This window comes from Centroberyx gerrardi, chromosome 14 (genome assembly GCF_048128805.1).
Source record: "Centroberyx gerrardi isolate f3 chromosome 14, fCenGer3.hap1.cur.20231027, whole genome shotgun sequence".
Lineage (NCBI taxonomy): Eukaryota > Metazoa > Chordata > Actinopteri > Beryciformes > Berycidae > Centroberyx > Centroberyx gerrardi.
The window spans coordinates 9,187,185-9,208,219 of record NC_136010.1 but is presented as its reverse complement, the minus strand read 5'-3'; the positions used below and the strand labels follow the sequence as shown (position 1 = coordinate 9,208,219).

Sequence of the window (21,035 nt, the reverse complement as noted above, 5' to 3'; positions counted from 1 at the left end):
GTATACTAGAGTGTGAATATGCTGAGATAATGTGCCATCATTTGTAGTGGCTGGGCAGAGTGTCATAAATCAAAAAGGGAAGTCAGTGTGTTTAGGTTCACACATTTAATGTTGCTGTATAAAATATATAGGAGCATACTGGAGAGGTTTTCAGCGGGGTTCAGAGTTAAGTTCTACAACCGTTTTTGAATAAAACCTGCAGGTTATGGATCAAGAAAGTGCACACTTTATGCAGATGAATCCAATTATACTGTGTGTAGATTTAACCTACCCACCGAATCCCAAACTTTTTCTATCATCTTGGTAATCACCATTGTTGTCAAGTTTCATGCTTGGCCTGACCCTTCCTTTGTGGCGATTATGATATTGTTCTTTTTTCTGTGCAATATTACTGGGGAAACCGTCTGATTGGGCCATCCCCCAGGGCCTTTTCTTCTGTGTGTCACTTTTTTTGTCCTTTAACATGGTTTTGCTAAAAAGTCTTTTTTAATCAATCAAGGAGCAGGCAGAAAATAGGCTTTGTCACGGCTAGGCCCGGGGTCGTGTGATGCCTGCTCTGCCCGGTGACAGGTCTTCAAAAGGGATAAAAAGGAATATTTTGGGGGGAAAACGGGGGTTTCCATGGCACCGGCACTTGTTGCACATGGCTCACCATTCTTAGGTTCTGTGTGAGATTGAGGTTTCAAAGGGCTGGACAACAAAAATTAGGCGAGGAGGGGACAGCGGGACTGTGGAGGTAGCTGCCCTCAAGCCCCCAGCTCTGTCCTCTCCTAGGGGTAAAGGAGAATAGGAGCCAGAACTGACAGCACAAAAAGGGGCCTACTAGGTGCTGTCAAATATGCATGAGTAAATGGTCAATTTCTCATTGTGTAATGTGTTCAAAAAGTCAGTTAGAATGAAACACACAGGCCAAAAGACACCAAGGAGAAGCCTATTCAGTGAGAAGTTTATTCTGGTAGTATGGCTTCCACTTCATGTAATTAGAGGTTGTTTTATTTGGAATGAGGTCATGTAAACTTGTAAGTTTCTGAGTTTATGTGTGGGAAATGAAACCAGGAAACTAAGACAATAGATTGGCAATCATTACAGCAAAGAGGGTTATTATTTTAAACTGCTTTGCTCAATGGAGTGCCTGTTTGTGTGTTCCTGTTATTTGAATTTGTCAGAATCGAAAACCGCTTAGAAACACTTAGGTGTGATCTCTCAGCTTGACTTGTTCACTGATTTAAAGTTTGAAAAAACATTTTACTGCGTGGGTTTGGTTTGCATTAGGTGTGTTCATCACATAACATGCACTTTCGGTATGCATGCAGCATTATATTTTACACATGAATGCCTTTGAGCTATTTTCGCTCAAAGTAATCTTATAGTAAAAATGTTGTTGACAGCGATTACCTTTTTGCTCCACCTTGAATTCCTCTAACAATTATGCATTCTTCTGTCTTTGGGAAATGGCATCATGAGGTCAAGGTTTTTGCGTGTCAGGACTCCTTTAAGCAATTTGCAATAATTTCCATAGCATCACCGCCGCCACCCTCAATAACAAACAAGGTTATACACATGTATTGCTCTTTACACTCACGCAATCAAAGCTGAATGCATTTCAGTGGCGGAAGGCTTGAGCCTGTTCACATTTGGATAAAGGTAGTCCTAAGCTGCAGAAGTACATTTAGCTGCAGGTACTGATCAATACTGAAGAATTTGATCATATGGGAAGGGTTGCATATCCCTGTCATGTTATAATGTCAACTGTTCATGTTGATCTTTCAAAATATAGGGGGGAATAGCTGCATGTGTTATAACTTCTATGTATTTATTTATTTATTTAGTTAGTTTGTACTTTGAGGTTCTCAACAATGCGCTGCCAGTCTGTTTAAAAGGTTAAGACAGTCGGGATATGTTCCTTGATGGGATTTTATCATGCTAGGCATGCTCTGTTTCCTGATGAATATATTAAAATTATTACTGTGCAAACAGAGTTTCTAATTACTGACCTGCTTGCCATTGTACTGTGCGTTCTGTATGCCCCCCTTCTTCTCCATGCCTTGTTTATTTATCTGCACCAGTGAATACAGAATAGTCTATGCAATGTCATTTCCATCCACATGAAAATGATTTTGAAAATGCCAATCTTGCCTATTATACAGTGTAATTACTTGTCTGCTTTTTGATTTTATCATATCTTCAGACAGTGGGGAGATTCTTGGAGAGGCTAAACATCTTAGTGGAGCTTGTCAGCTGATGATTTGCAGTGAACATTTTTTCCCCCCAGTTTGCAAACAGAAATGTCTATCTGCCACATTTACCAAGTCATTGATAGTGCAGTTTAGTGAGGGGTCTACCTGCTGGGTACAGAACTGTTCTTGAGCTTCAGGAGCTGTGTCAGGTAAAAGCATACGCCCTAGTGTCCTATCAAGTGTTAGTTTCGTGTGGCTTTTGCTTAGCCTGAACTGAAATTTTTGTGACAATTAAGTATAAGCCTTCAAACTGAAAACTTGGCACCAGCTCTGCTGATAATCATTAATCTTTGAGTTACGCACGCAATAGATTTTTCAAATGCGTGCCCAACAATAACATTTTAGAGATGGTATGCAAATATGTGTGAATGGAACCACCTTGATGCATTCCTACGTTAAGGATGAGCCATTGCCTCTTACCTTGTGTCACCCGGCAGGTTTCTCAACTTACAAGGCCAAAAACGTTATGTTTCAAGTTCATTTTGACTGTGACTGCAGCCATGCTGACGTGTCACGCACCTGTCCCTTTTAAATAGGAGCCTATATACAGTATGTACAATGGGAAAGTGTCACCCATTTTACTGGAGCATACCGTCTGCACTACATCATGGAAAAGGGCAACCCTGTTGTTTACTTGTCTGCCTGCAATGTTGCACAGGGGGTTGATCAGGGGAGTTGATAGGAGCTGCAATTTAAAAAGAGGACACTGCAGCTCTGAACAAAAACAATTAAAGGAAAATGAAAGACGGCCCCCAAGGGTTAAAAATAGAAAATTATCAACATGCATGCTGGAATCCACTACCCCCCTCACCAGCACCCCCTACCCCCCCAAACTTACTGGGCCTGCATTGTTATGTATGATCAGATCTGCCAGTTCTTCCTCTAAGCTCCTTGTCACATTTTGACTTAATGAAGTGCAACTTAGAAGGGAATTGGGTTCATCATGCTAGTCGCACGATGCTCCCTTGTTGTAGCAAACAGGAGCGGCATGGGACCGAAGCGCTACAGCGCGAGTCGTTATCATTCCGGTCAGTCTGTTTAACACAAAATTAAACAAAGAACTAATTAGTGCCTCATGAATTAATAACTGCACTGTTGCCGAGAAGAAGTTAGGTTGCTGAGGGGAGATATAAAATAAGTAGGAAGATCAGGTTAGAATTATTATTACTTTTTCGGGGATGCTTGGGCTCTCAAGGTTAGGAAACTTTTTGAGAGGATTTAAGAGTGACTCAACTGGTTCTGCCAAAGTCAGTTTGTGTCTGGATGGTTCAGAGGAGCTGGGTAAAGTAAATGGATGCCACATAAAAGACATACTGCACTTTACTTTCACATGCCAGCAAATGAGGGAAAACCACATTTACAGCGATCATGAACTTGATACCTTTATACTGTAAGCCATACATATGATTTTACGTATGAATAAGGAATCTTGACTACATCGTCTCTCCCCTGTTAGCTACTTTGACCCTTTACTGTAGTCTTCATGCCAACAGTGTTGGACCCAGATATCTTTTACATCTGTGCCATGTAATTTTTGCCACTGAGGTGTCAAAGGAAAGCAATTGAGTTGGTTTTATTTTCCAGTCGACAAGAATGTGTCGAGTCAGCCTCAGCTAACAGAAACTCCAAGGTCAAATCTGCCAATAAAATCCCCTCCTTAGTCTGATTTTAGGATTACTGACTCTAAGTAAATTATCATTGGCAAACTGTGCTGAAATATTCACAAAAGTGGTTAACTGTATTCCACACCTGCTCCCCATGCTTGAATGGGCTTCATCAACTATAGCCTCCCTCCCGCCCCTCCCTCGGCCCCCGCCCGCCTTCCCCCGACAATGTTATGGGGCCCTTTTTTTATATTAGAGGGGGCAGGAGTGAACAAAAGTACACATTTTCTTTTTGCATCATCTGGAGGCTTGCTACATTGTGCCAACCATTGCAGATGATGTAATGAGGCCCGCATCCAAATGTATGGATTTCAGTAAAGCATGTATGTGCATGTATAGGCGTTGGAATGAAGAGTTCCTGGGTTTTAATACTTGTCTCTCGCTCTCCTCCTCAGATGAAGTGAGCCCCTGTATGGAGTGACTCCCCAGGAAGAGAAAACGAGGTAGGACAAATCTCCAACATGACTGATTACTGTCCCCACCGTCTCCCCTGTTCATATCTACAACAATATCAGGCATCTTCATTAATCCCCATGGATCAATGTGTCTGGGGGTTGTAAAAATTGACAAATGACTTATTAGAATCCCACCGTTTTATTTTCCAACTGATTAACTCACAGCGATGTTGTACACTGTACAGGCACACTGATGTATCTGTTTTCCAAAGAGGGCCTCTCTCTCTCTTTCTCTCTCTCTCTTTCTCTCTCTCTCTCTCGCTCTGAGGGATCTCCACAGTGTAAAATGCACTAACACAGTGTGTTAGAGAGCCTGCCAGGCTGCACTGACTCAAAACTACATGAACAATAAGCTGCTTTTGACATATAAGAACTGGCATTTTACTATTTTCCTGACATAAACTGCTGCTGACCAGTGCTTTGGCTGACTTGCGATACTTGTAACAAAATAGCCCAGTGGAAAATAATTAGCTGGATTACCAAATTATACATGCACTATTCACCGGCAGTGATAACAAATTATATTTTAGCATAAAGCACCATAATTCCCCATAAATGTGCCAATATGTGTGCCATATTCTTGCTATCTAGGTTACACTGTGTCATGTTAATTATAACTTTATGTTCTTTTATGTCTGCTTTATGTCTAGAGGTTGTTGTGGCAACATCCCATATAGTCATCTTGACAAAATAATATAATTTTTCCACTGTATGGCATTTATTACTGTAACAGACATTAGACACAGAAATCTAAGTACAGATGACATCCACCAAATTAACAAGAGTATAAAACCTTTTGTTGCTGATAAAAAATCAGCCTCTGTACAATTTGACTCTCGAGAGGACACTAATGACTTGTGACTTGAAGAAACTGGGTTGCTTTTTTTTTTTTTTTCTCTCTCTCCCTGAGATGAAACCTTCTGTGCTAATGATGTTAGCTGGTAGGAGCACAATGCTGATGTGGGAGTCTGTCATGAGGATGCATACAACAGCCCTTGCCCCTGGCTTCCTAGTCAAGAGGGATCTGAACATTCAGAAGTGACACCGTGGGCTGTCTCATGTCAAACCGGAGACCCTCACTATCACCGGGGGGCGGCGTGCCCGTGAATTGAGGCGGGGGGCTACACCGCACTCCTTTGTTTCTGGTGGCGTCACTCACACACCAGAGAGAAGACACACTCCCAGATATCAATCAGAGCCCCAACTACATCTCCAATTTACCTCCCCGCAACACAGCGACGATGCCACGCACGGATTCCACGATAGATCCAATAACTAACCGCAGTCAACATGGGAATGAGAGCGACAGAACAGGTTCACAGCAGCCATATATGGCCTCACGAGTCTTAATGCTAACAACTGCTGCTTACCACTCTGAACTCTAGATGTTGAGGACACAAATACACACACACACACACACACACACACCCACACATTTACACACACACCAAGACATCAGCAATCAGGTAGTTTTGGAAGGCCCATGAAGCCAAATACAGTATAAGTCAACTACAGTGCAGTTTACACATCCTTACCTAAGTATCCCTTCACTTAACCCTGGATAGCTGGAGTATAGTTAGTTTAATTGGCTTTTGATATATTCTAATTCAACTAATCAGAAAGCCCAACTGGCTCTAACATGCGGCCTGCATGACACCCCCCCCCCCAACCCCCACCCCCCCTCTTTCTCCTCCTGGCTCCCAGAGACCAAGGCCAGAGTGGAGTCCCTCTCTTAGACAGTGGGAAGAAAATTAAACTGCCAAATTTGTTTTCATTGGTTCCAGGGACAATCTCAGGGGACTTCTGGGCTTTTAATTGAGCTCGCTGAGTAGAAATTTGTAGGGCTGCTTACCAACAACAACAACAACGGCGTCTCCCTTTTCACTCCTCTTTGGTCTTAGTGAAAGATCAGGCTTTTAAATAGATTGGGCACAATTGTTAAGTAAAGTGTTGGTGTGCCGAAAATGAGGCTTTGTTATTTATTTTGTGGGGAGAGGGCTCTGTTAAGTGTTCTTCTTTATTTGTAGCTCTGGAAAATGTAATATTCTCTAATATGGGTTTGATAGCAGCAATGTGTATTTATCCAGTAGCCTTCTGAAAGCCAAAACTCACTTTGTTTAGTGTTTCTGCTGGTATTTGAGGATTTCTGTATATTAGAGTAATGATTCTATAATAAACATGAGTTCACTCAGTCATGGATTAAGGTAAATAAAGCCCAGAGTTCGCTGGAGGAAAGATAATTTGTCTCACCGAGGAAAAAAAGACAACAACTCATGAAACTCAATTTAGTATTATTCTATCACTCAATATAGTATAACAACGAAAAGCAGAAGCCTCATTTTCCCCGCTTTTCTCCCTCTTACATTTTTTGGCCTTTAAATTTTTCCAGTGTGTCAGAACAAGCAAAGGCTACATGGAAACGGCAGCCCTGTGTAAATATTTATGATGTAACATCTCCATGTGAATAGACTTTCCTCAGAATCCATCCATCATTACGGGCACATCGTGAAAGCCCACCTCCCGGTGGTGGCTCAGGGCCTTAGGAAGCTCAGACAGGAGCGGCGTGTCCCCCTCTCATTCAAAGTATTTGTTTTTCTTTTGACTGGGGGCAGCCCAGCTGTGAGGGCATTTCATGTGTCAGCCCCTCCGCTCTCATTCAGGACAGACTTCAAAGCCCATTTTGGCCCATTGTTTCTGTGACGTGGCTGCCGGCCCCGAAAAATGCCCAAACAGAAAAATGTGATGTAGGTCAAATTACAGCAGTTGTGCCTCTGAAAAAGTGGAATTCTTATGGTCAAAACATAAAGCCCTGGTTACAGCCTAACCCTAGCTTTTGTGCTTGTTGTCTGCATACCTCTTTATTTGTGCATAGTAGAGCTGAATACTAGTTGCTGTATGTCGAAAAAAAAACTCTGTAGTTCAAAGAGCTTGGCAGAAAATCAACGTTTTAAGTCTAATCCTGTCTTTGCTGCCTTTTCTCTCATTTATAGCGCACCACTCAGGAACAAAATGTCAAATAGCTTACTTGCAACAGACGTGTTGGAAATTATATTAGGGTGGAGACTGCACTGTGGTGCTGTATTTTGAGGTTATTTGCTCCTGTAAGTGTGAATGAGACTTAAGGACAGATCTTAGAGCTGTCAGGGCCTGTGCGTACTTCTTCGACTTGTGCAATGGTTTGAAATGTGGAACATGCCTTGATTCGGTACAAACAAAGTGGGAAGAGGGATCTGCTGTCTTTTTTCCAAGCTTCACGGCAGTCTTTGAGAATGTGAAGGTGTAGTGGATTTATGAGGCATAAGTTGTGTGTTTGTAGTAGGTAAGTCTACTGCCTTACCTAAGTGGATTACAAGGTTTTAGGCTTTTCTCCTTGCACAACTTATCGGCAGAAAATAGGCGTTGCAGACGTTAGCGAAATATTGCCACCCAGACTCTCATAACATTATCATTAGCCACGGAGGATTGCTGAAATGTGATTAATACATCACCATTTTGACAGACTGAGCCTCAGTCTGAAAAGGTAATATGGATTATTACAATGGTTGTAGAGCTCAATACCGCCATCCAAGTTTATCCATTTATCTGCAATGATGAGACTCCTTTGTGTTGTATAGCATTGTAACATCTATCTAAATAACAAAAGATATCGCTCCCATACACAATTGTAGTGCTGTTAATATTCAGCCGGTGCAACAATACACATGGGAATGGAGTGCTGAGACAAAACTTGACTCAGAACGAGGGAAAAGTCCATAGAACATCATCAGCATTATGAATCGACGTTCAGGCCTCCAGCACTGGGGGCTTTTTCCTTGGCTTGGGTATCTGATTACCTTCAAACAAAAATATTGCCCACATATTGTTCAATTACAATTGGTTGAGTGCTGAATGATGCAATTCACCATCTAAGAGCTATTTTTTGCTTTGCTGTGCGCATACATGTGTGTGTGTGTGTGTCACTCAGTTGGCTTTGAACGCTACACGTTGAATAAATGCCATTTTTCTGCCGTTTCAAGTGCCTCTTTTCTCTCGGTAGATCCATTCAAGCTTTCAATACCTTTTCTCCCCCTCTCTTCTCCTGTCTCTTTTTTCCACGAGCAGGAGGGTTTTACTTTACTCCTTTGTCATCCTAATTGATTGCATTAACCTTTTGAGTATTGAATTTCCTGTGCATCACGCCGAGCACAATGTGGAATATTATCATAATCCTTCCAAGTAATGGACACAGGGCAATCAACAATGCTTTAGGAAAAGTACATCTTTGAAAGATGGAGCATCATATTATTTTCAGTCCAAAGACCTGGATAGGGTGAGACTGGTGAGCTTTGAGAAACTTTGACAATAAGCGAAGTCTTGTTATTTCTGTCTTGTGAAGCACTCAGGAGCTGCTTTGAATGTGTCTTTGGAAATGGTGTGAAAGTCTCTTGTGATCCTCTCATCTTGATGAGAATGATTAACCTGCACAAGCCTGTCATGCAAGGCCAGACATAATATCAGTCTCACAAATTACAACATTTTCTTGATATTTTCAAAATTGATGTGAAAGTTTGTTTCATGACAAAGGACCAGAAATTAGCACCTGGACATACCAGCTGAAATGCTGGGAGAAAATCTTAATTTTTTATAAAAGAAGTGAAATAAAAAAGTCAGATCATACTTAATGATAAACAGATATACTGTAATCATCCCATTTATAATTAACACTAGGAGGCTGACGTGAATGACTTTTCCCAGGTCGTATTCATGACATGACATGACATGACATGAACATGGCATTACACACACGGTCTAGACGAATAGAATGCTAATGCTATTGCTAACACATCAAGCTAACTAGATGTGGCTATCAAAGCGTCACATAATGCCTAAATAGTCGGCACTAAAGGAATCTTCATGTACCATTTTAACATAGAAAGAGCACAAATGTTTAAAAAAATCTTAACGTTTTTAAAGCTACTACGAACTTGATGACTGTGGCGACCCCTTGAGTCCCTTAGTGGTAGTGTTTAACGTTGTTGTGTTAGTTGTTATGTTGTATGTTAGGTGTGCGTTTATTGGATATTTCCGAATGGCTTTGAATGTTAGTCAGCCAATCCATTTTTATAATACTAAATGGCCAGCTGAGAGGAGGCAACTAATGTAAGTTCTCTGTCAGGTTAAAGACTAAAACGTCTGGAAGATGACCTGACTGGCTAAAGAAAGTGATGTGATCTATACTTGGTTGAATAAACTAATCTGGCAGAAACAGCCAGTAGGGGGCACCATCTCCTATCTCTGCTGGTAGAAGCTAGCTGTTTACAAAGTGATTTATTAACTTTCTTTAAGTCATCATAACTCAGAATGCAGGTCTGTTTTTCTTCAGTGTTTGTGAACGTTACAATAAGACTCATGTTTACCCATCTCTCTCTACTGTGACCTATCTGATCTAGGCTAAATGCCTAAAAATAATCTTAAACTCTTATTATTATGCATTGTTTGTCATGTTTTTCAGTTTCAAGTCATTTTGTGGTTTTGCAATTAACAATAAGGAGTGTCGGGGGGAAAATGCTTGAACAACAGTGGTGAATACACATTCCAGTTGCAGCTGATGTCAGAGCATGACTTTTTCTGGAGTTGCACCAAAGTGAAATTTCACTTCAAGATAATTTCTGTCTTAACAGCAGGTCATTTTAGGTTGAAGGGTCAGGATAGACAAGCTTTAGAGGCAAGATAAGCCCTCGATTTACCGTGGCACGTAATTTAATCTCTTTACATTTGCCTGTTTTGGTTTGGGGAAGTGTAAGTTGATTTGCCTGCTATTCGCATGAGTCTTTGCATGAGAAATATTTAGCACATGCACACTCATTTTGGTCGGTTATTACCTGTCTCACAGGCCCAGAACGATACTGATGTAGATTTTGGCAGGGGCAGTGAAATTACTTTGAACAAGCATCATCAGTATATTCCTTGATACTGCACCTAGGCTATATCAATAATAAAGGCCCCAAGCCTAAAACCTACAGAAGACACTCCCAAGGATAACAATATAATAATTGCCTGTTAACAAGGTAATAGGTAGCCTACTGGCCTATTGAGTTTAATCTGTTGCTGTAGCTATTTTATTTATACATCATGGTAAAGGCATAAAAAGTAGTTTATGTTGCAAGACCAATGTAATACCCATAACTGTCTTATAAAGGCTTAATGTCAGGAGGCTTTAGGGGAAGTGTCACTAGAATAACACTGATCAACCTTGAGCTTGGGAATTAGAGACAGCAAATCTTTGCAGATAACGTGACAACTGGGACAGTTTAGAGGGACACAAGTGGACAACAAGTGCTGCTGAACAATTTATATAGCTTATGATGTCATGAAATGGCGCCAAACTTTTACATTATCATAAAATCAGATGAAATGTCCAAGGGATAAACTGCATTTAGACACCAACAAATACTAAGCAGCGTATGCAGATGAAAAAAGGATGATAGCTTTGCTTAACCCTTCATTGGTAAGCTAAAATCTGTTCTTATTTGTAATGGAATGAGATGTTGTTGATTATCTAAAACCCACTGTGGAGCCTCATCTATACATGTTGCCACTATAAGCCACCTGGATTTGGGTAATTTTAACAGTCTGTCTTGTGTTTCTCTGTAAACACTAGCATAAAGGCATTAAAGTAATTGATTGTTGAGCAACAGACAAAAACTGTTATCATGTTTCCCTAGCAACAGCAAGTATTGTCTGGGTTGCTTTGATGAATTGAAGCAAAACACTCTGTAATTCATATCAACTCTATTATATTTTTCAGCTCAAAGAGGAAAAATCAATTGAAACAGGCTCTTATGCATGGATAGATGCTAGTTTTGATCAATATTACGTTCACAGGGATAGTGCCTTTGGGTTTGATTGAGGCCAGGTTATACAAAATATCATAGCCAGTGGTACTCAGCACTACTACAAAAATGTGGAAATTCAAAGGGGAGAACAATCACCATGTGGGCCCATTTTTTGGCACATTCACCTGAGTTTTATTGATCAAAATGAAATCATGTGATTGAGTGGAGATGCGGGTCAAAAAATAGGTCAAGGTCAGTCAACAGCACAAAGCCTAATCCTGTCCATCTTTTGTATTCCATCAACCTTCACTGGTATTCCACTGGGAACTTGTGTGCCCTCCGCATATGGAAACGAAGGGCCTTTAGTTCAATTATACAAGCCCATTGAGTTTCAGAATATTGACATATTTCCCTATTCTGAAAATGTCATGGATGAACATCAACCAGTTCACTAGAACATGCTTTCATGTAAACCCAGATCTTGAGGCTTCCATGTACAGTACATTGAATTTGAGGACTGTTGTTATAAGGTCAAGATTCACCGGCTCAAAGGCGGTATCATCATGCACAAGAGCTTTTGTTTTCTCCTAGCTCACACATCCATGACCATCCACACCATATAAACTGTTGTCCACATAAACTATGCATATCACATGTTGAATAGGGCGTTTTGCAGAGGCAATGCAAAGTAGTCTGATGGCTGGTACGCAGAAATTACATGACAGATCCAGTTGTGAATGCTCTGAAACCATTCAACAATCACATAAATATCTATTATCACCTGAACAGCAGTGGATAGGCTTACATCTGTTTAACCGTGTTGTCAAACATTGTGCTAGTTCTGTAGTAGGGAGATCCAGAGGGCATGCAGCCACACCAGAACTGATGGTAAAGATATCTTAGTCAGGGTCTCAGTTACATCCATAGATTTGGTGCAGGGAGAGCCCGGAGCTGGGATTTTTGACATTTATTTACGCAACTGACACTTGGGTGTCCCGTTTCTTGGCACCGGCTGACCTACCCAGCTGTCACATAAATGTGCTCACCAAGTTGCGCTTCTCTTGCACCTCTCCTTCTCAAATATTAAGTGACGATAAACATGATACACGGGGGCCGAGGAGAAGTCGAAAAATATAGTATGTGCAAGCTCTGGCAAACTGCGGGTCAGTGCATATTCAGTAAATATACCACACTGCAAATAGATTTGGCAGGAAATTATCACGCCTAGATTTTCCGCTATCGCAAAACTTTTACTTCTAATAATAATAATAATAATAATAATAGTAATGACCCAAAATGGGCATTGTGGACATCATCCTTTTGCTTCTGTCTTCCTGTTTCAGTAGCTTTCTTTCTGTCATTACTGTTGTTTTTCTCTCTGGCTGTACTCAACAACAGATATAGAAACAATCTTAATTGATCTAATCTGGTTACTGCTTGCTATTTTCAACAGTTCCATTAGAAAACTCCCGTCCTCCCCACTCTCTCTCTCTCTCCCTCCGCCTCCCTCGCTCTCTACCCCCCATCTGCCCTGACCTACATGGTAGTCACATGGCCCCGGCTCCCTGGCTTGGCATTTTATGGAAAATCTGCAGGAGATAAAGCCACAGGGTTTAAAGTGTTATCCCTGCCTGTCCTTTGAGAAGGGCTAAACACTGAATGAGGTGTTATTGCATCAATGCTGTTGGACACACACAGGATATCTTCCTCCCTTCCTCCCTCCTTCTCCCTCTCTTTCTCTCTCTCTCTCTCTCTCTCTCTCTCTCTCTCCCTCTCTCCCTCTCTCTCTCTCCCTCTCTCTCTCTCTCTCTCTCTCTCTCTCTCTCTCTCTCTCTCTCTCTCCTCAGTTTGATTGGATTTAGCAGAGTGTCACCACTGTGACTTTGGGGGATTTCTCTTTCCCTGTCACTGTCTTCTGCCTGCTTGCTTGGGTTATTTACTTAACTTGTCCAGAAAATGGACTGTGATCTGGAGCTTACCACCAAAGCTAGCGAGAGAGAAGTGGCTCATGCTAGTTAAGATATGCCAGACGGGCACCTAGATGCTCGCTTGCTCTGGCTCGCTTTCTCCCTCGCTGGTGCTGAGGGCTTAGTTTTGCACTGTGACCGAGTCCCCTTCACACTGTTGTCTGCCTGTAAATTTTCTGCTGCCCTTGCTATTCAGCCAATTACACCAAAAGAGCTTTAGCGATTTTTTTTCCCCCTTCCTCCTGGTGGAGATTTATTTATTTATTTCACAGGCGAATGACAAGCATTGCTGAAGGTTAAAAAAATGCTGAATTTCATAGTGCATATAATGTCAACTTTTTTCTTTGGAAGGACTAATCAATAGAAGTCAGCTCTGTCTTGTGCAAAACAAATGCACACACTGCAGATACAAACTAATATAGCCTCTTTGCCTGTTGCATTTCAATTTTGACCCATTCTTATTTCCATTACCACTTAGATGTAGATACAGTGAAAGAAGGACACAGTGGAGCTCGAGGATAAAATTCTCACAAGCACTTGTAACCCAATAGTCTTTAGTAGATTAACACTCATGTGGCATCTTTGAGTAAAACTCTTGCTAATCCATTTTAGTTTTCATAAGTTCTGCCACTGGTGGAGACAAAGTCAAAGTGGCCTTACAGACCAGATAAAAAGGACCAGATCCACAATATTACTGTTCCATTAAGTAAATACATAATATCTATAGTTATGGTTTGATGTTGTTTGAATTTCTAGGAAAAGTAGTCACTTGACATAGAGTGTGGCAAAGATAGAAACAACTATTGCTGCTAACCTGAGATTTTTTGAAACAGGACAGGACAACAGGAGACAATGTGAGAGTGTGACTGGAGGCAAATGAATTCAATCTGTCTATAGTTGTTTGCAGGTCTTATGGTGTGTTAAAGTGTGTGTATAGATTTGTCCCTCTTCACCTTTTGTAGCTTTTGTGCTGAGTGTCAATGGCTTCCCTGTCAAAATCTTGACACTAATCCGCTCTGTCCCATACTGTCTACCTGTCCTATTACCTATATATTTAAAAAAGTGCACATAAGCTTTCCAACAAGATAATAAGTCCTAATGTGATTCATTGCATGCAGCATGTTCTTCTCAGGCATGTTTTCTGACTTGTTGGTGCTTTTTGAAGCTAGGACCTGCTGCTGAATATGTACTATATAATGTTTGACCCGGTCTGTGAAAGGTCATGGAATAACTATCAATAGAATGCCAAATGTAGTGCAGAGCCACAAAGCAGTTTAGGAATGCATCCAAAGTGCTCTGCCACATTGCATTCTGGTGCTAAAATGACCAGAGCAAATGTCTGCCCAAAATATTGGATAAGATAAGGCAGCTAAGGCAGCTTTGCATCACTGTGGAGATGCGTCAGAGTCTTCGCTTTACTTCACAGGGCGAAGTACAGGCTTGCCCCGATCCCACTGCGACCAAAAAAAGAACGTCAGATAGGTTTTATTGTTCCATCTCTCATAAAAAAGAAACCAGAAGTTACACAAGTGATAATTGTGCATAAAAGCAGTGACACCACAAAACACGCAGTGTTCCAAAACAAGAGAGCAGCAGAATAAAGGGCTCTTTCCAGCAGTGTAAAATCAGCCACGCCTAGCAGTGGGAACGGAAAGCAAAACTGCTTAATGTGACAAAATAAAGACAGAAACACTCCAAGGGAAAGTTAGAATTAGGATCCTGAAAGATTTATGCCTCCATTTTATTTATAATTTGTTTTCTTTTCCTTATTGGAATTGAGTTGCAACTGAATATTTGATGAACACAGCCCAGAAGTAAGGATGTTATGTCAGCAAGGAAACAAAAAGTAAAGAGAAACAACCAAGAAATGTATTTTGCAAAGTTTGCGCTTTGGAATAGACTAATAGGGTACTGCTTTCAGAAGTGGCTTGTTAATTGTATGTGGGGGGAGTTAGCTGTATGCAGGTTGTGTTGAGCCCTAGCGAGGCTAGCCTGCGCCTTTCCGTATGCACTGCGCTGAGTGCTGGGTACTCTCCGTGCACAGAACACCATCTGCATTTTGCTGTTAACGCGCCTTCACATCCAAGGGAGGATTAGGAGAAAATCCCCAGGTTTTTTTCAACCAGTTGACAAATATCAGATTTGTCTCTAAAAATTAGCTCCATCTATATCTCCCGCCATATGACACACAAAAAAGATTATCTTTAATACCCAGCCAGCTTGAGTATGGAAAAAGCAGATTAAAGTTTCAGTTTGGTCATATTTACCCAGCCACTTCAAGTATTAGGCTGCCTGCATTACGCACTAGACAGACCTCTCCACAAAGAGCCCCCCCCCCACACACATACCCCCACACCCACCCCCCACGCCTTTACCTTCCAGAAACAAGATGTCTGCCTTGAAACAATTAGACGTCATACTTAAATAATTCATCATTTCCCAGTCGGTCTTTCTCTTCTACATGTCCTTTAAACAGACAGAGTGAGCTGCCAAAGAGCCTAAAGTGAATAACAGCAGCAGGTGCCTTTTCAGATGGAGCTTTGTAGTCTGCAGAGGGTGCTGAGCTGTTGTTTTAGTGGCCCACTGGTGAGGAGCAGGGGGTGGCTGGGAAATGGACCTGGTGGCTGACCTGAGACCCTAGTGCTGTCCTATTAGCAGTGCGCTCTCCGCTTAAAGTTAGCAGCAGTAATGCCAGGCTGCCGTTCCGCCTAGATCTCAGATGACTGTTTGCTTGATGGAATACAGCAATACATTGTTCATTCATGGTCACGTATTTGTCGTACCTGTTAAGGAAGCTAAAAACATTGCTTGAATCCCCATTTGCCAGTTCATCTATTTTTAAGAACCGTACTCCTCAGTAATAAACTCCTTGACCCTCAAGGAGGTCAGCTGCACAGTCAGTGACAGATTGTAAGGCTGGACATGCATGGCTATTACCCTTCTGCATGCATGAGAGGGATTTAAACATGGCAGTATGATGCTCCTTAAGCCTCTGCTAAGTCAGTATGTTCTTCCTGACCATTTCATTATCAAATGCATAATCGTCATCTGCTGAGGAGCGGACTGAAGGCCTAAGGCCCTACCTGGTGTCCTGCATGTTGGCTTCCTCGCTTCCGCTCAAGACCACTGCCCCACCCAGAGGTTGCTTTATGAACACAGGAGCCCCATAAATGAAATTAAGGTGTCAATTAGTCAATTACAGCATAATAACTCCGAGGGCAGACATTTAGAGACAGAGAGCACCTCGGCTAAGTTCATTTCCTCCGGCCCAGGAGCCTAGCGCTTGGCACACGTCACTCCCCACCCAGACTCGCTGAATAAGGGCCCCAGTGCTCTCCCTAATGTTATTTTCCCCTGGATATCTTTTTTGATCAACAATTTCCTTTCATGGGTTTGTTTTTCAGATGCAGGGGATGCACTTTTTCTCTCCCCAATTTGGCTAGGGAGAATTTTATAATTTAGTAATTAAAATCTTTGTTAGGCTTTAGAAATTGCAGCTAATTGAATTTAATGGGAAGATGAATTTCAATTTTATTTGATTAGCGGGACCCCTGGCATAGGTATTTATGGAAAAAACTCTACAAAAATATGCTGTGTGGGCTAAGATGGCATAATAGAATTACAGATAATCGGATTTCACTGTCATGAATTTCACTCTAATTTCACTATAATTTTCCATTAGATAGCTGGTTTACAAATATTTGCTCATCTGCGATGGGAAAGGCTATCTGTCTAAAATGATTACGGAGCGAGCCTTCAGAAATATGTCCCTTTTTTCCCCTCCCTTTTAAAAACCAGATTGCGAGGGATCAAAATTAGGAAGATTGCATTATGGATGTCTGCATCCGGGAGAGCAATGGGGGAGATATGATGATTACGGCCGGGGGATGAAAGCAGTGTCAAGAAAAATGTATGACTCAAAAACATAGACCTATTCTATCTACAGAATCTCTGCTCTCAGCACACTGCTGCCAAGCAACATGCTAAATCATAATTCATGTAATATCATAAACACTGCATGAACAAAGAAAGACTTTACAGCACGTCGGCATACAAACATACATTACCTCATACAAGCTCCATGTTAATTGCTTCCCAGTATGTACCTAAAATGTGATTTTATGTGAAATATATATATATATATATATATATATATGTATATACACAGTATGTCTATACAGCTGTGCAGCAATTATGAAAATCAAATGAGATTCTGAAGAATCATTGTCATAAGTAATGCAAATGATGATCATCAAGTAGTGGTGTATTGCCATCATCATTGTTCTGGCTATATTTGTGGGTAAGTTTAATATTCAGCTCTCTCTCTGCTTGAAAATAAATATATAATGCAATATAAACAGACGTGAGAGGGAATAATATCCTACATCACAGACAACCCAGAACAACACTAGGGTGAACTCTTGTCGAATCCCACTTTTAAAGCCCCTGCATCAGAATTAAGCTTTTACACATTCAATTTCCTGCCAATTTCACAACATCATGACAGTGAATATCAAGAATAAACTTGATCCATTGTCTGCTGAAAAACACAAACGCTTTCAATTTGTCGCCTTCAGAGTTAGTCGCAGAGAAGTGCTTCATGCCGCTCTTCCTCCGTAACCCCCACCTGTACACTCCACCAGTTAGCATCCCCCCCCCCCATCCCCCTAACCCCACCCCACGCCAACCCACACCCACTCCCTCCCCTCCCCTCCCATTAGCTCACTCACTCTTTGCCCCGAACTGCCAGAGACAGCAAGAGGGGTTCAAAAACACAATCTGACTCTCGGCAAAGGTCAGATTTCTCACTCGGCATGTCTCTGGGCTTTGGGCACAAAAGCCACTGAATTCACATCTTTCAACTGGGCGCTGGCTTTTGTCCTGGGGAATGGAGGACTCGGAGTGGGCCCTGCACCAGACCAGCCCCTCCTGGAGTGCACTGTCAGGGGCAGCCAAACGTCTGGCCCGGCGGCCCTTTGACTGATGTACCCCTGCCATGTCACACGCACGACGGCGCGCACGCACACTCACACACACGCACGCTCCACCTTGCCCTCAACATTCTCCAGCATGCACCATACAATACCCACGGACCACATCAAACGAAAGGCCCCACAGCTCTCTTTGAAAAGTAATGGTTTCGCCCCCAAAGATGGCAGCTCCGGGGCCAGAGGGCCGTAATGCATGGCCGACAAGCCCTCCCTCCTGTGGGCGTTCTTGCATGAATGTTGCGAGTCGCACGCTGCAAACCGAAACGTTCTCCAATATCATGTTTAGGGATACCGCCGTCATTTTTGTTGATCTAGGTATTGATATACCGTACCTTTGTGGATAAAGCGTTAGAATTACAGTATTACAGCCACACAGATGTTTTCATGTCTTATTTAGGCCTACAACAGCTAATTCTATCCATAACCTTTAAAAGCATTAGATTCAGTAGAAACAGTCAATATTTGATCTTTGTTCTTCATAAAATACTAAACATTTTCATACACTGTTTCACATTAGTTACACAAGCGCCCATCACTTTAAAAATATTATGAATGAATGCAACATTGAACTCTGCACTTCATAGTGCCTATTATATATTGGCTGTTTTGACTGTATTTAATGCTTCGCACACAATATAAGAGGGAGTCATAAGCATGTGCAGCCACTGTAGTCTAGGTTTAGTGAGCGTTTAGCTTAAAGTTTGTTTTGGTAATGATCCACATGGGCGTCAAACCTCACCAGTTCTCTTAAATCCACCAAACAAACACGTTTCTTCAGCGTAATCTACTTTACTGTATAATATGTGATTGATTGAGACATTTGGGACATTTGACAAAAGATTTTAACCAAGACCTTTACAGTACAAAATTTATCTGGTTGCCAACAGAAAGTATTAGATTTTTATCTTATGGTTAACAAGATATTGCAGTAGTATTTAGGTCAAGGGTGGAACCTTTTGATAGAAACCCTTTTAAGGATATTTCCTTTATGTGGGTTGTGAAGGAGGAGACTCAGACCTTTTTTTCCATTATTAACTAGGATGAGTCATCATCATTTCAGAATCAACCAAAACCTGTTTCATGTACATACTTTGGACTTTGCCAGCAGTCAGGAACTGAAGCCAGGACTCATATCATAGCATTATGGTTCAAAGCCATAAACTTGTTCATTTCCTCTTTTCTGTAACCAGTAAATGCTAGCCCTTCTTTATTCAAAACAGAAAATACTCTCAAAAACAGGAATACCCTGCAGTGACCTTTCTTTGTTTGTTCTTTTTTTGTTATTTTGTGTCAGTCCCTTGTAAATTCCACATTCTTAACATAGAGCCATGTTTACAGTATATGGGCATTATGTACAAATGGTCCAGAGGCACTTTGCATGCCGCTGCGGAAGAAACTGCCAGGCAAATAAGGGGTTTGTCTTATAAAGTATTCATTGTCACCTGGTAACGGCTGTCGTTTATCATTTCACCTGAAATTACAATGAAAACTGATAGCTTATCAGAGGGAGGGAAGGGGAGAGAGGGTGTTCAGAGGGAGGGAAGGAAAGAAAGTATACATTATACCGCTGAAATAAGAGAGGATCTATGTTTTGCGAGGATAAGTGAAAGAGTTATTTTCCATTCCACAAGCTATAGGTTTGGAGTGGCTTTCACATTTATGTAAATATTTCCAACACTCTTGCCTAGCTTCTGCTTCTGGCAAGTGTCAAAAGAGGACAATTATGTTCATCATTTTCAGTTTGAAATTTATTTCAGATAACGTTTGGGTCCCTTTAATGCATGACATTCAATAATTAATTAATAGTTGGTTGACACGCTTGGTAAGAATGACAAAATAGCATTTCCCTCTTAGTTGTATATACAAGAATCAACGATAAAATGTGTGGTGTTTAAAAGCAAGTTTTAGGTATTGACACTGTATTTAATTTTCAAAAATGTAGTCTAAAAAACATAAAACAATTTTTATGTCATCAAAGTATAATATATTTTAATAAACACGCTATAATTTCTTCCCTAAACCCTTTTTTTTTAAAATGTTGTGCTCCCCTCATTTGAATAGAGGCAGAGCAAGCTCCACCCCAAGAGAGTTGAAAGGCTAGAAGACCACAAAGATGGAAAAGGCCAGCCCACTGAGGGAGGGAAAAAAAAACTGCTCCGGTTCCTCTGCCATAATTTCCTATCAGCCTATTCAGACAACATCACCAACAGCTTGGTGTGTGAGTGTGTGTGTGTATGGGAGCAAAGCAGAGCGAGCGAGAGAGCCAGCGCACGAGAGGCATAGAGAGAGAGAGCGAGAGAGAGCGAGCGAGCGACAGAGAGAGAGAGAGAGAGAGAGAGAGAGCAGGGAAGGGGGAGGCTCCGTATTCTTTCACCTACCCCCCATCAAACCACAGGAAGGAGGGGCCAGACCCTAAGCTGCCAATCAAATCCGCTCGTGGCAGCCGGCATTATCTCAGCAACAAACTATTGACAGATTACATGTCAAGGAGTTTAGTGCATGATTGAAGGAAGCCTTTTTTTTTTTATCTAGTTACTTTTCCGCTTTATTTCCCCCTTCACCAACCAACATTCGAATGACTTTCTGACAGAGTTGAGTAATATTATGAAAGTTACATGTCTGAGAGGATTTAACTTCGACTTCCCTGAATATGGTGAGTACTCTTCTTCTTTTCCCACCTTTGTCGATATGTTTTATTAGTTGGCAGTTTAAGGTGTGCCTTTATCTCTGACTAAATATACAGAGGGGGGAAGTTGTTCATGATTAAACTCCGTGCCACCGCGTAGATATACCCAAGTGTAGCTACACCCTTATTTATAGCTCTTTGACAGTGCCCAAAGGTGACTGCAATATCAAATGTGATCTCCCACTTCTCTAGCACACACTACTCACAACACTGTGTTGCA

General features: G+C 41.5%; 1 protein-coding gene across 2 annotated transcripts in view; it reads left to right on the top strand.

Annotated features, from left to right (window-relative positions):
- The window catches only part of casz1 (castor zinc finger 1), a 173,388-nt gene that overhangs the window by 73,809 nt on the left and 78,544 nt on the right, over positions 1-21,035 (top strand). Inside the window, exon 4 of one of the 2 annotated variants that reach the window (XM_078288247.1) lies at positions 4,297-4,344. Coding sequence is in view for 1 of the 2 variants with exons in the window: in XM_078288245.1 (XP_078144371.1) it covers positions 20,734-20,782 (49 nt within the window). In the remaining variant the exon portion in view is untranslated. Of the gene's footprint in view, positions 1-4,296; positions 4,345-20,353; positions 20,783-21,035 lie in introns of those variants that run through there. The other variant, XM_078288245.1, reaches the window with a different exon arrangement.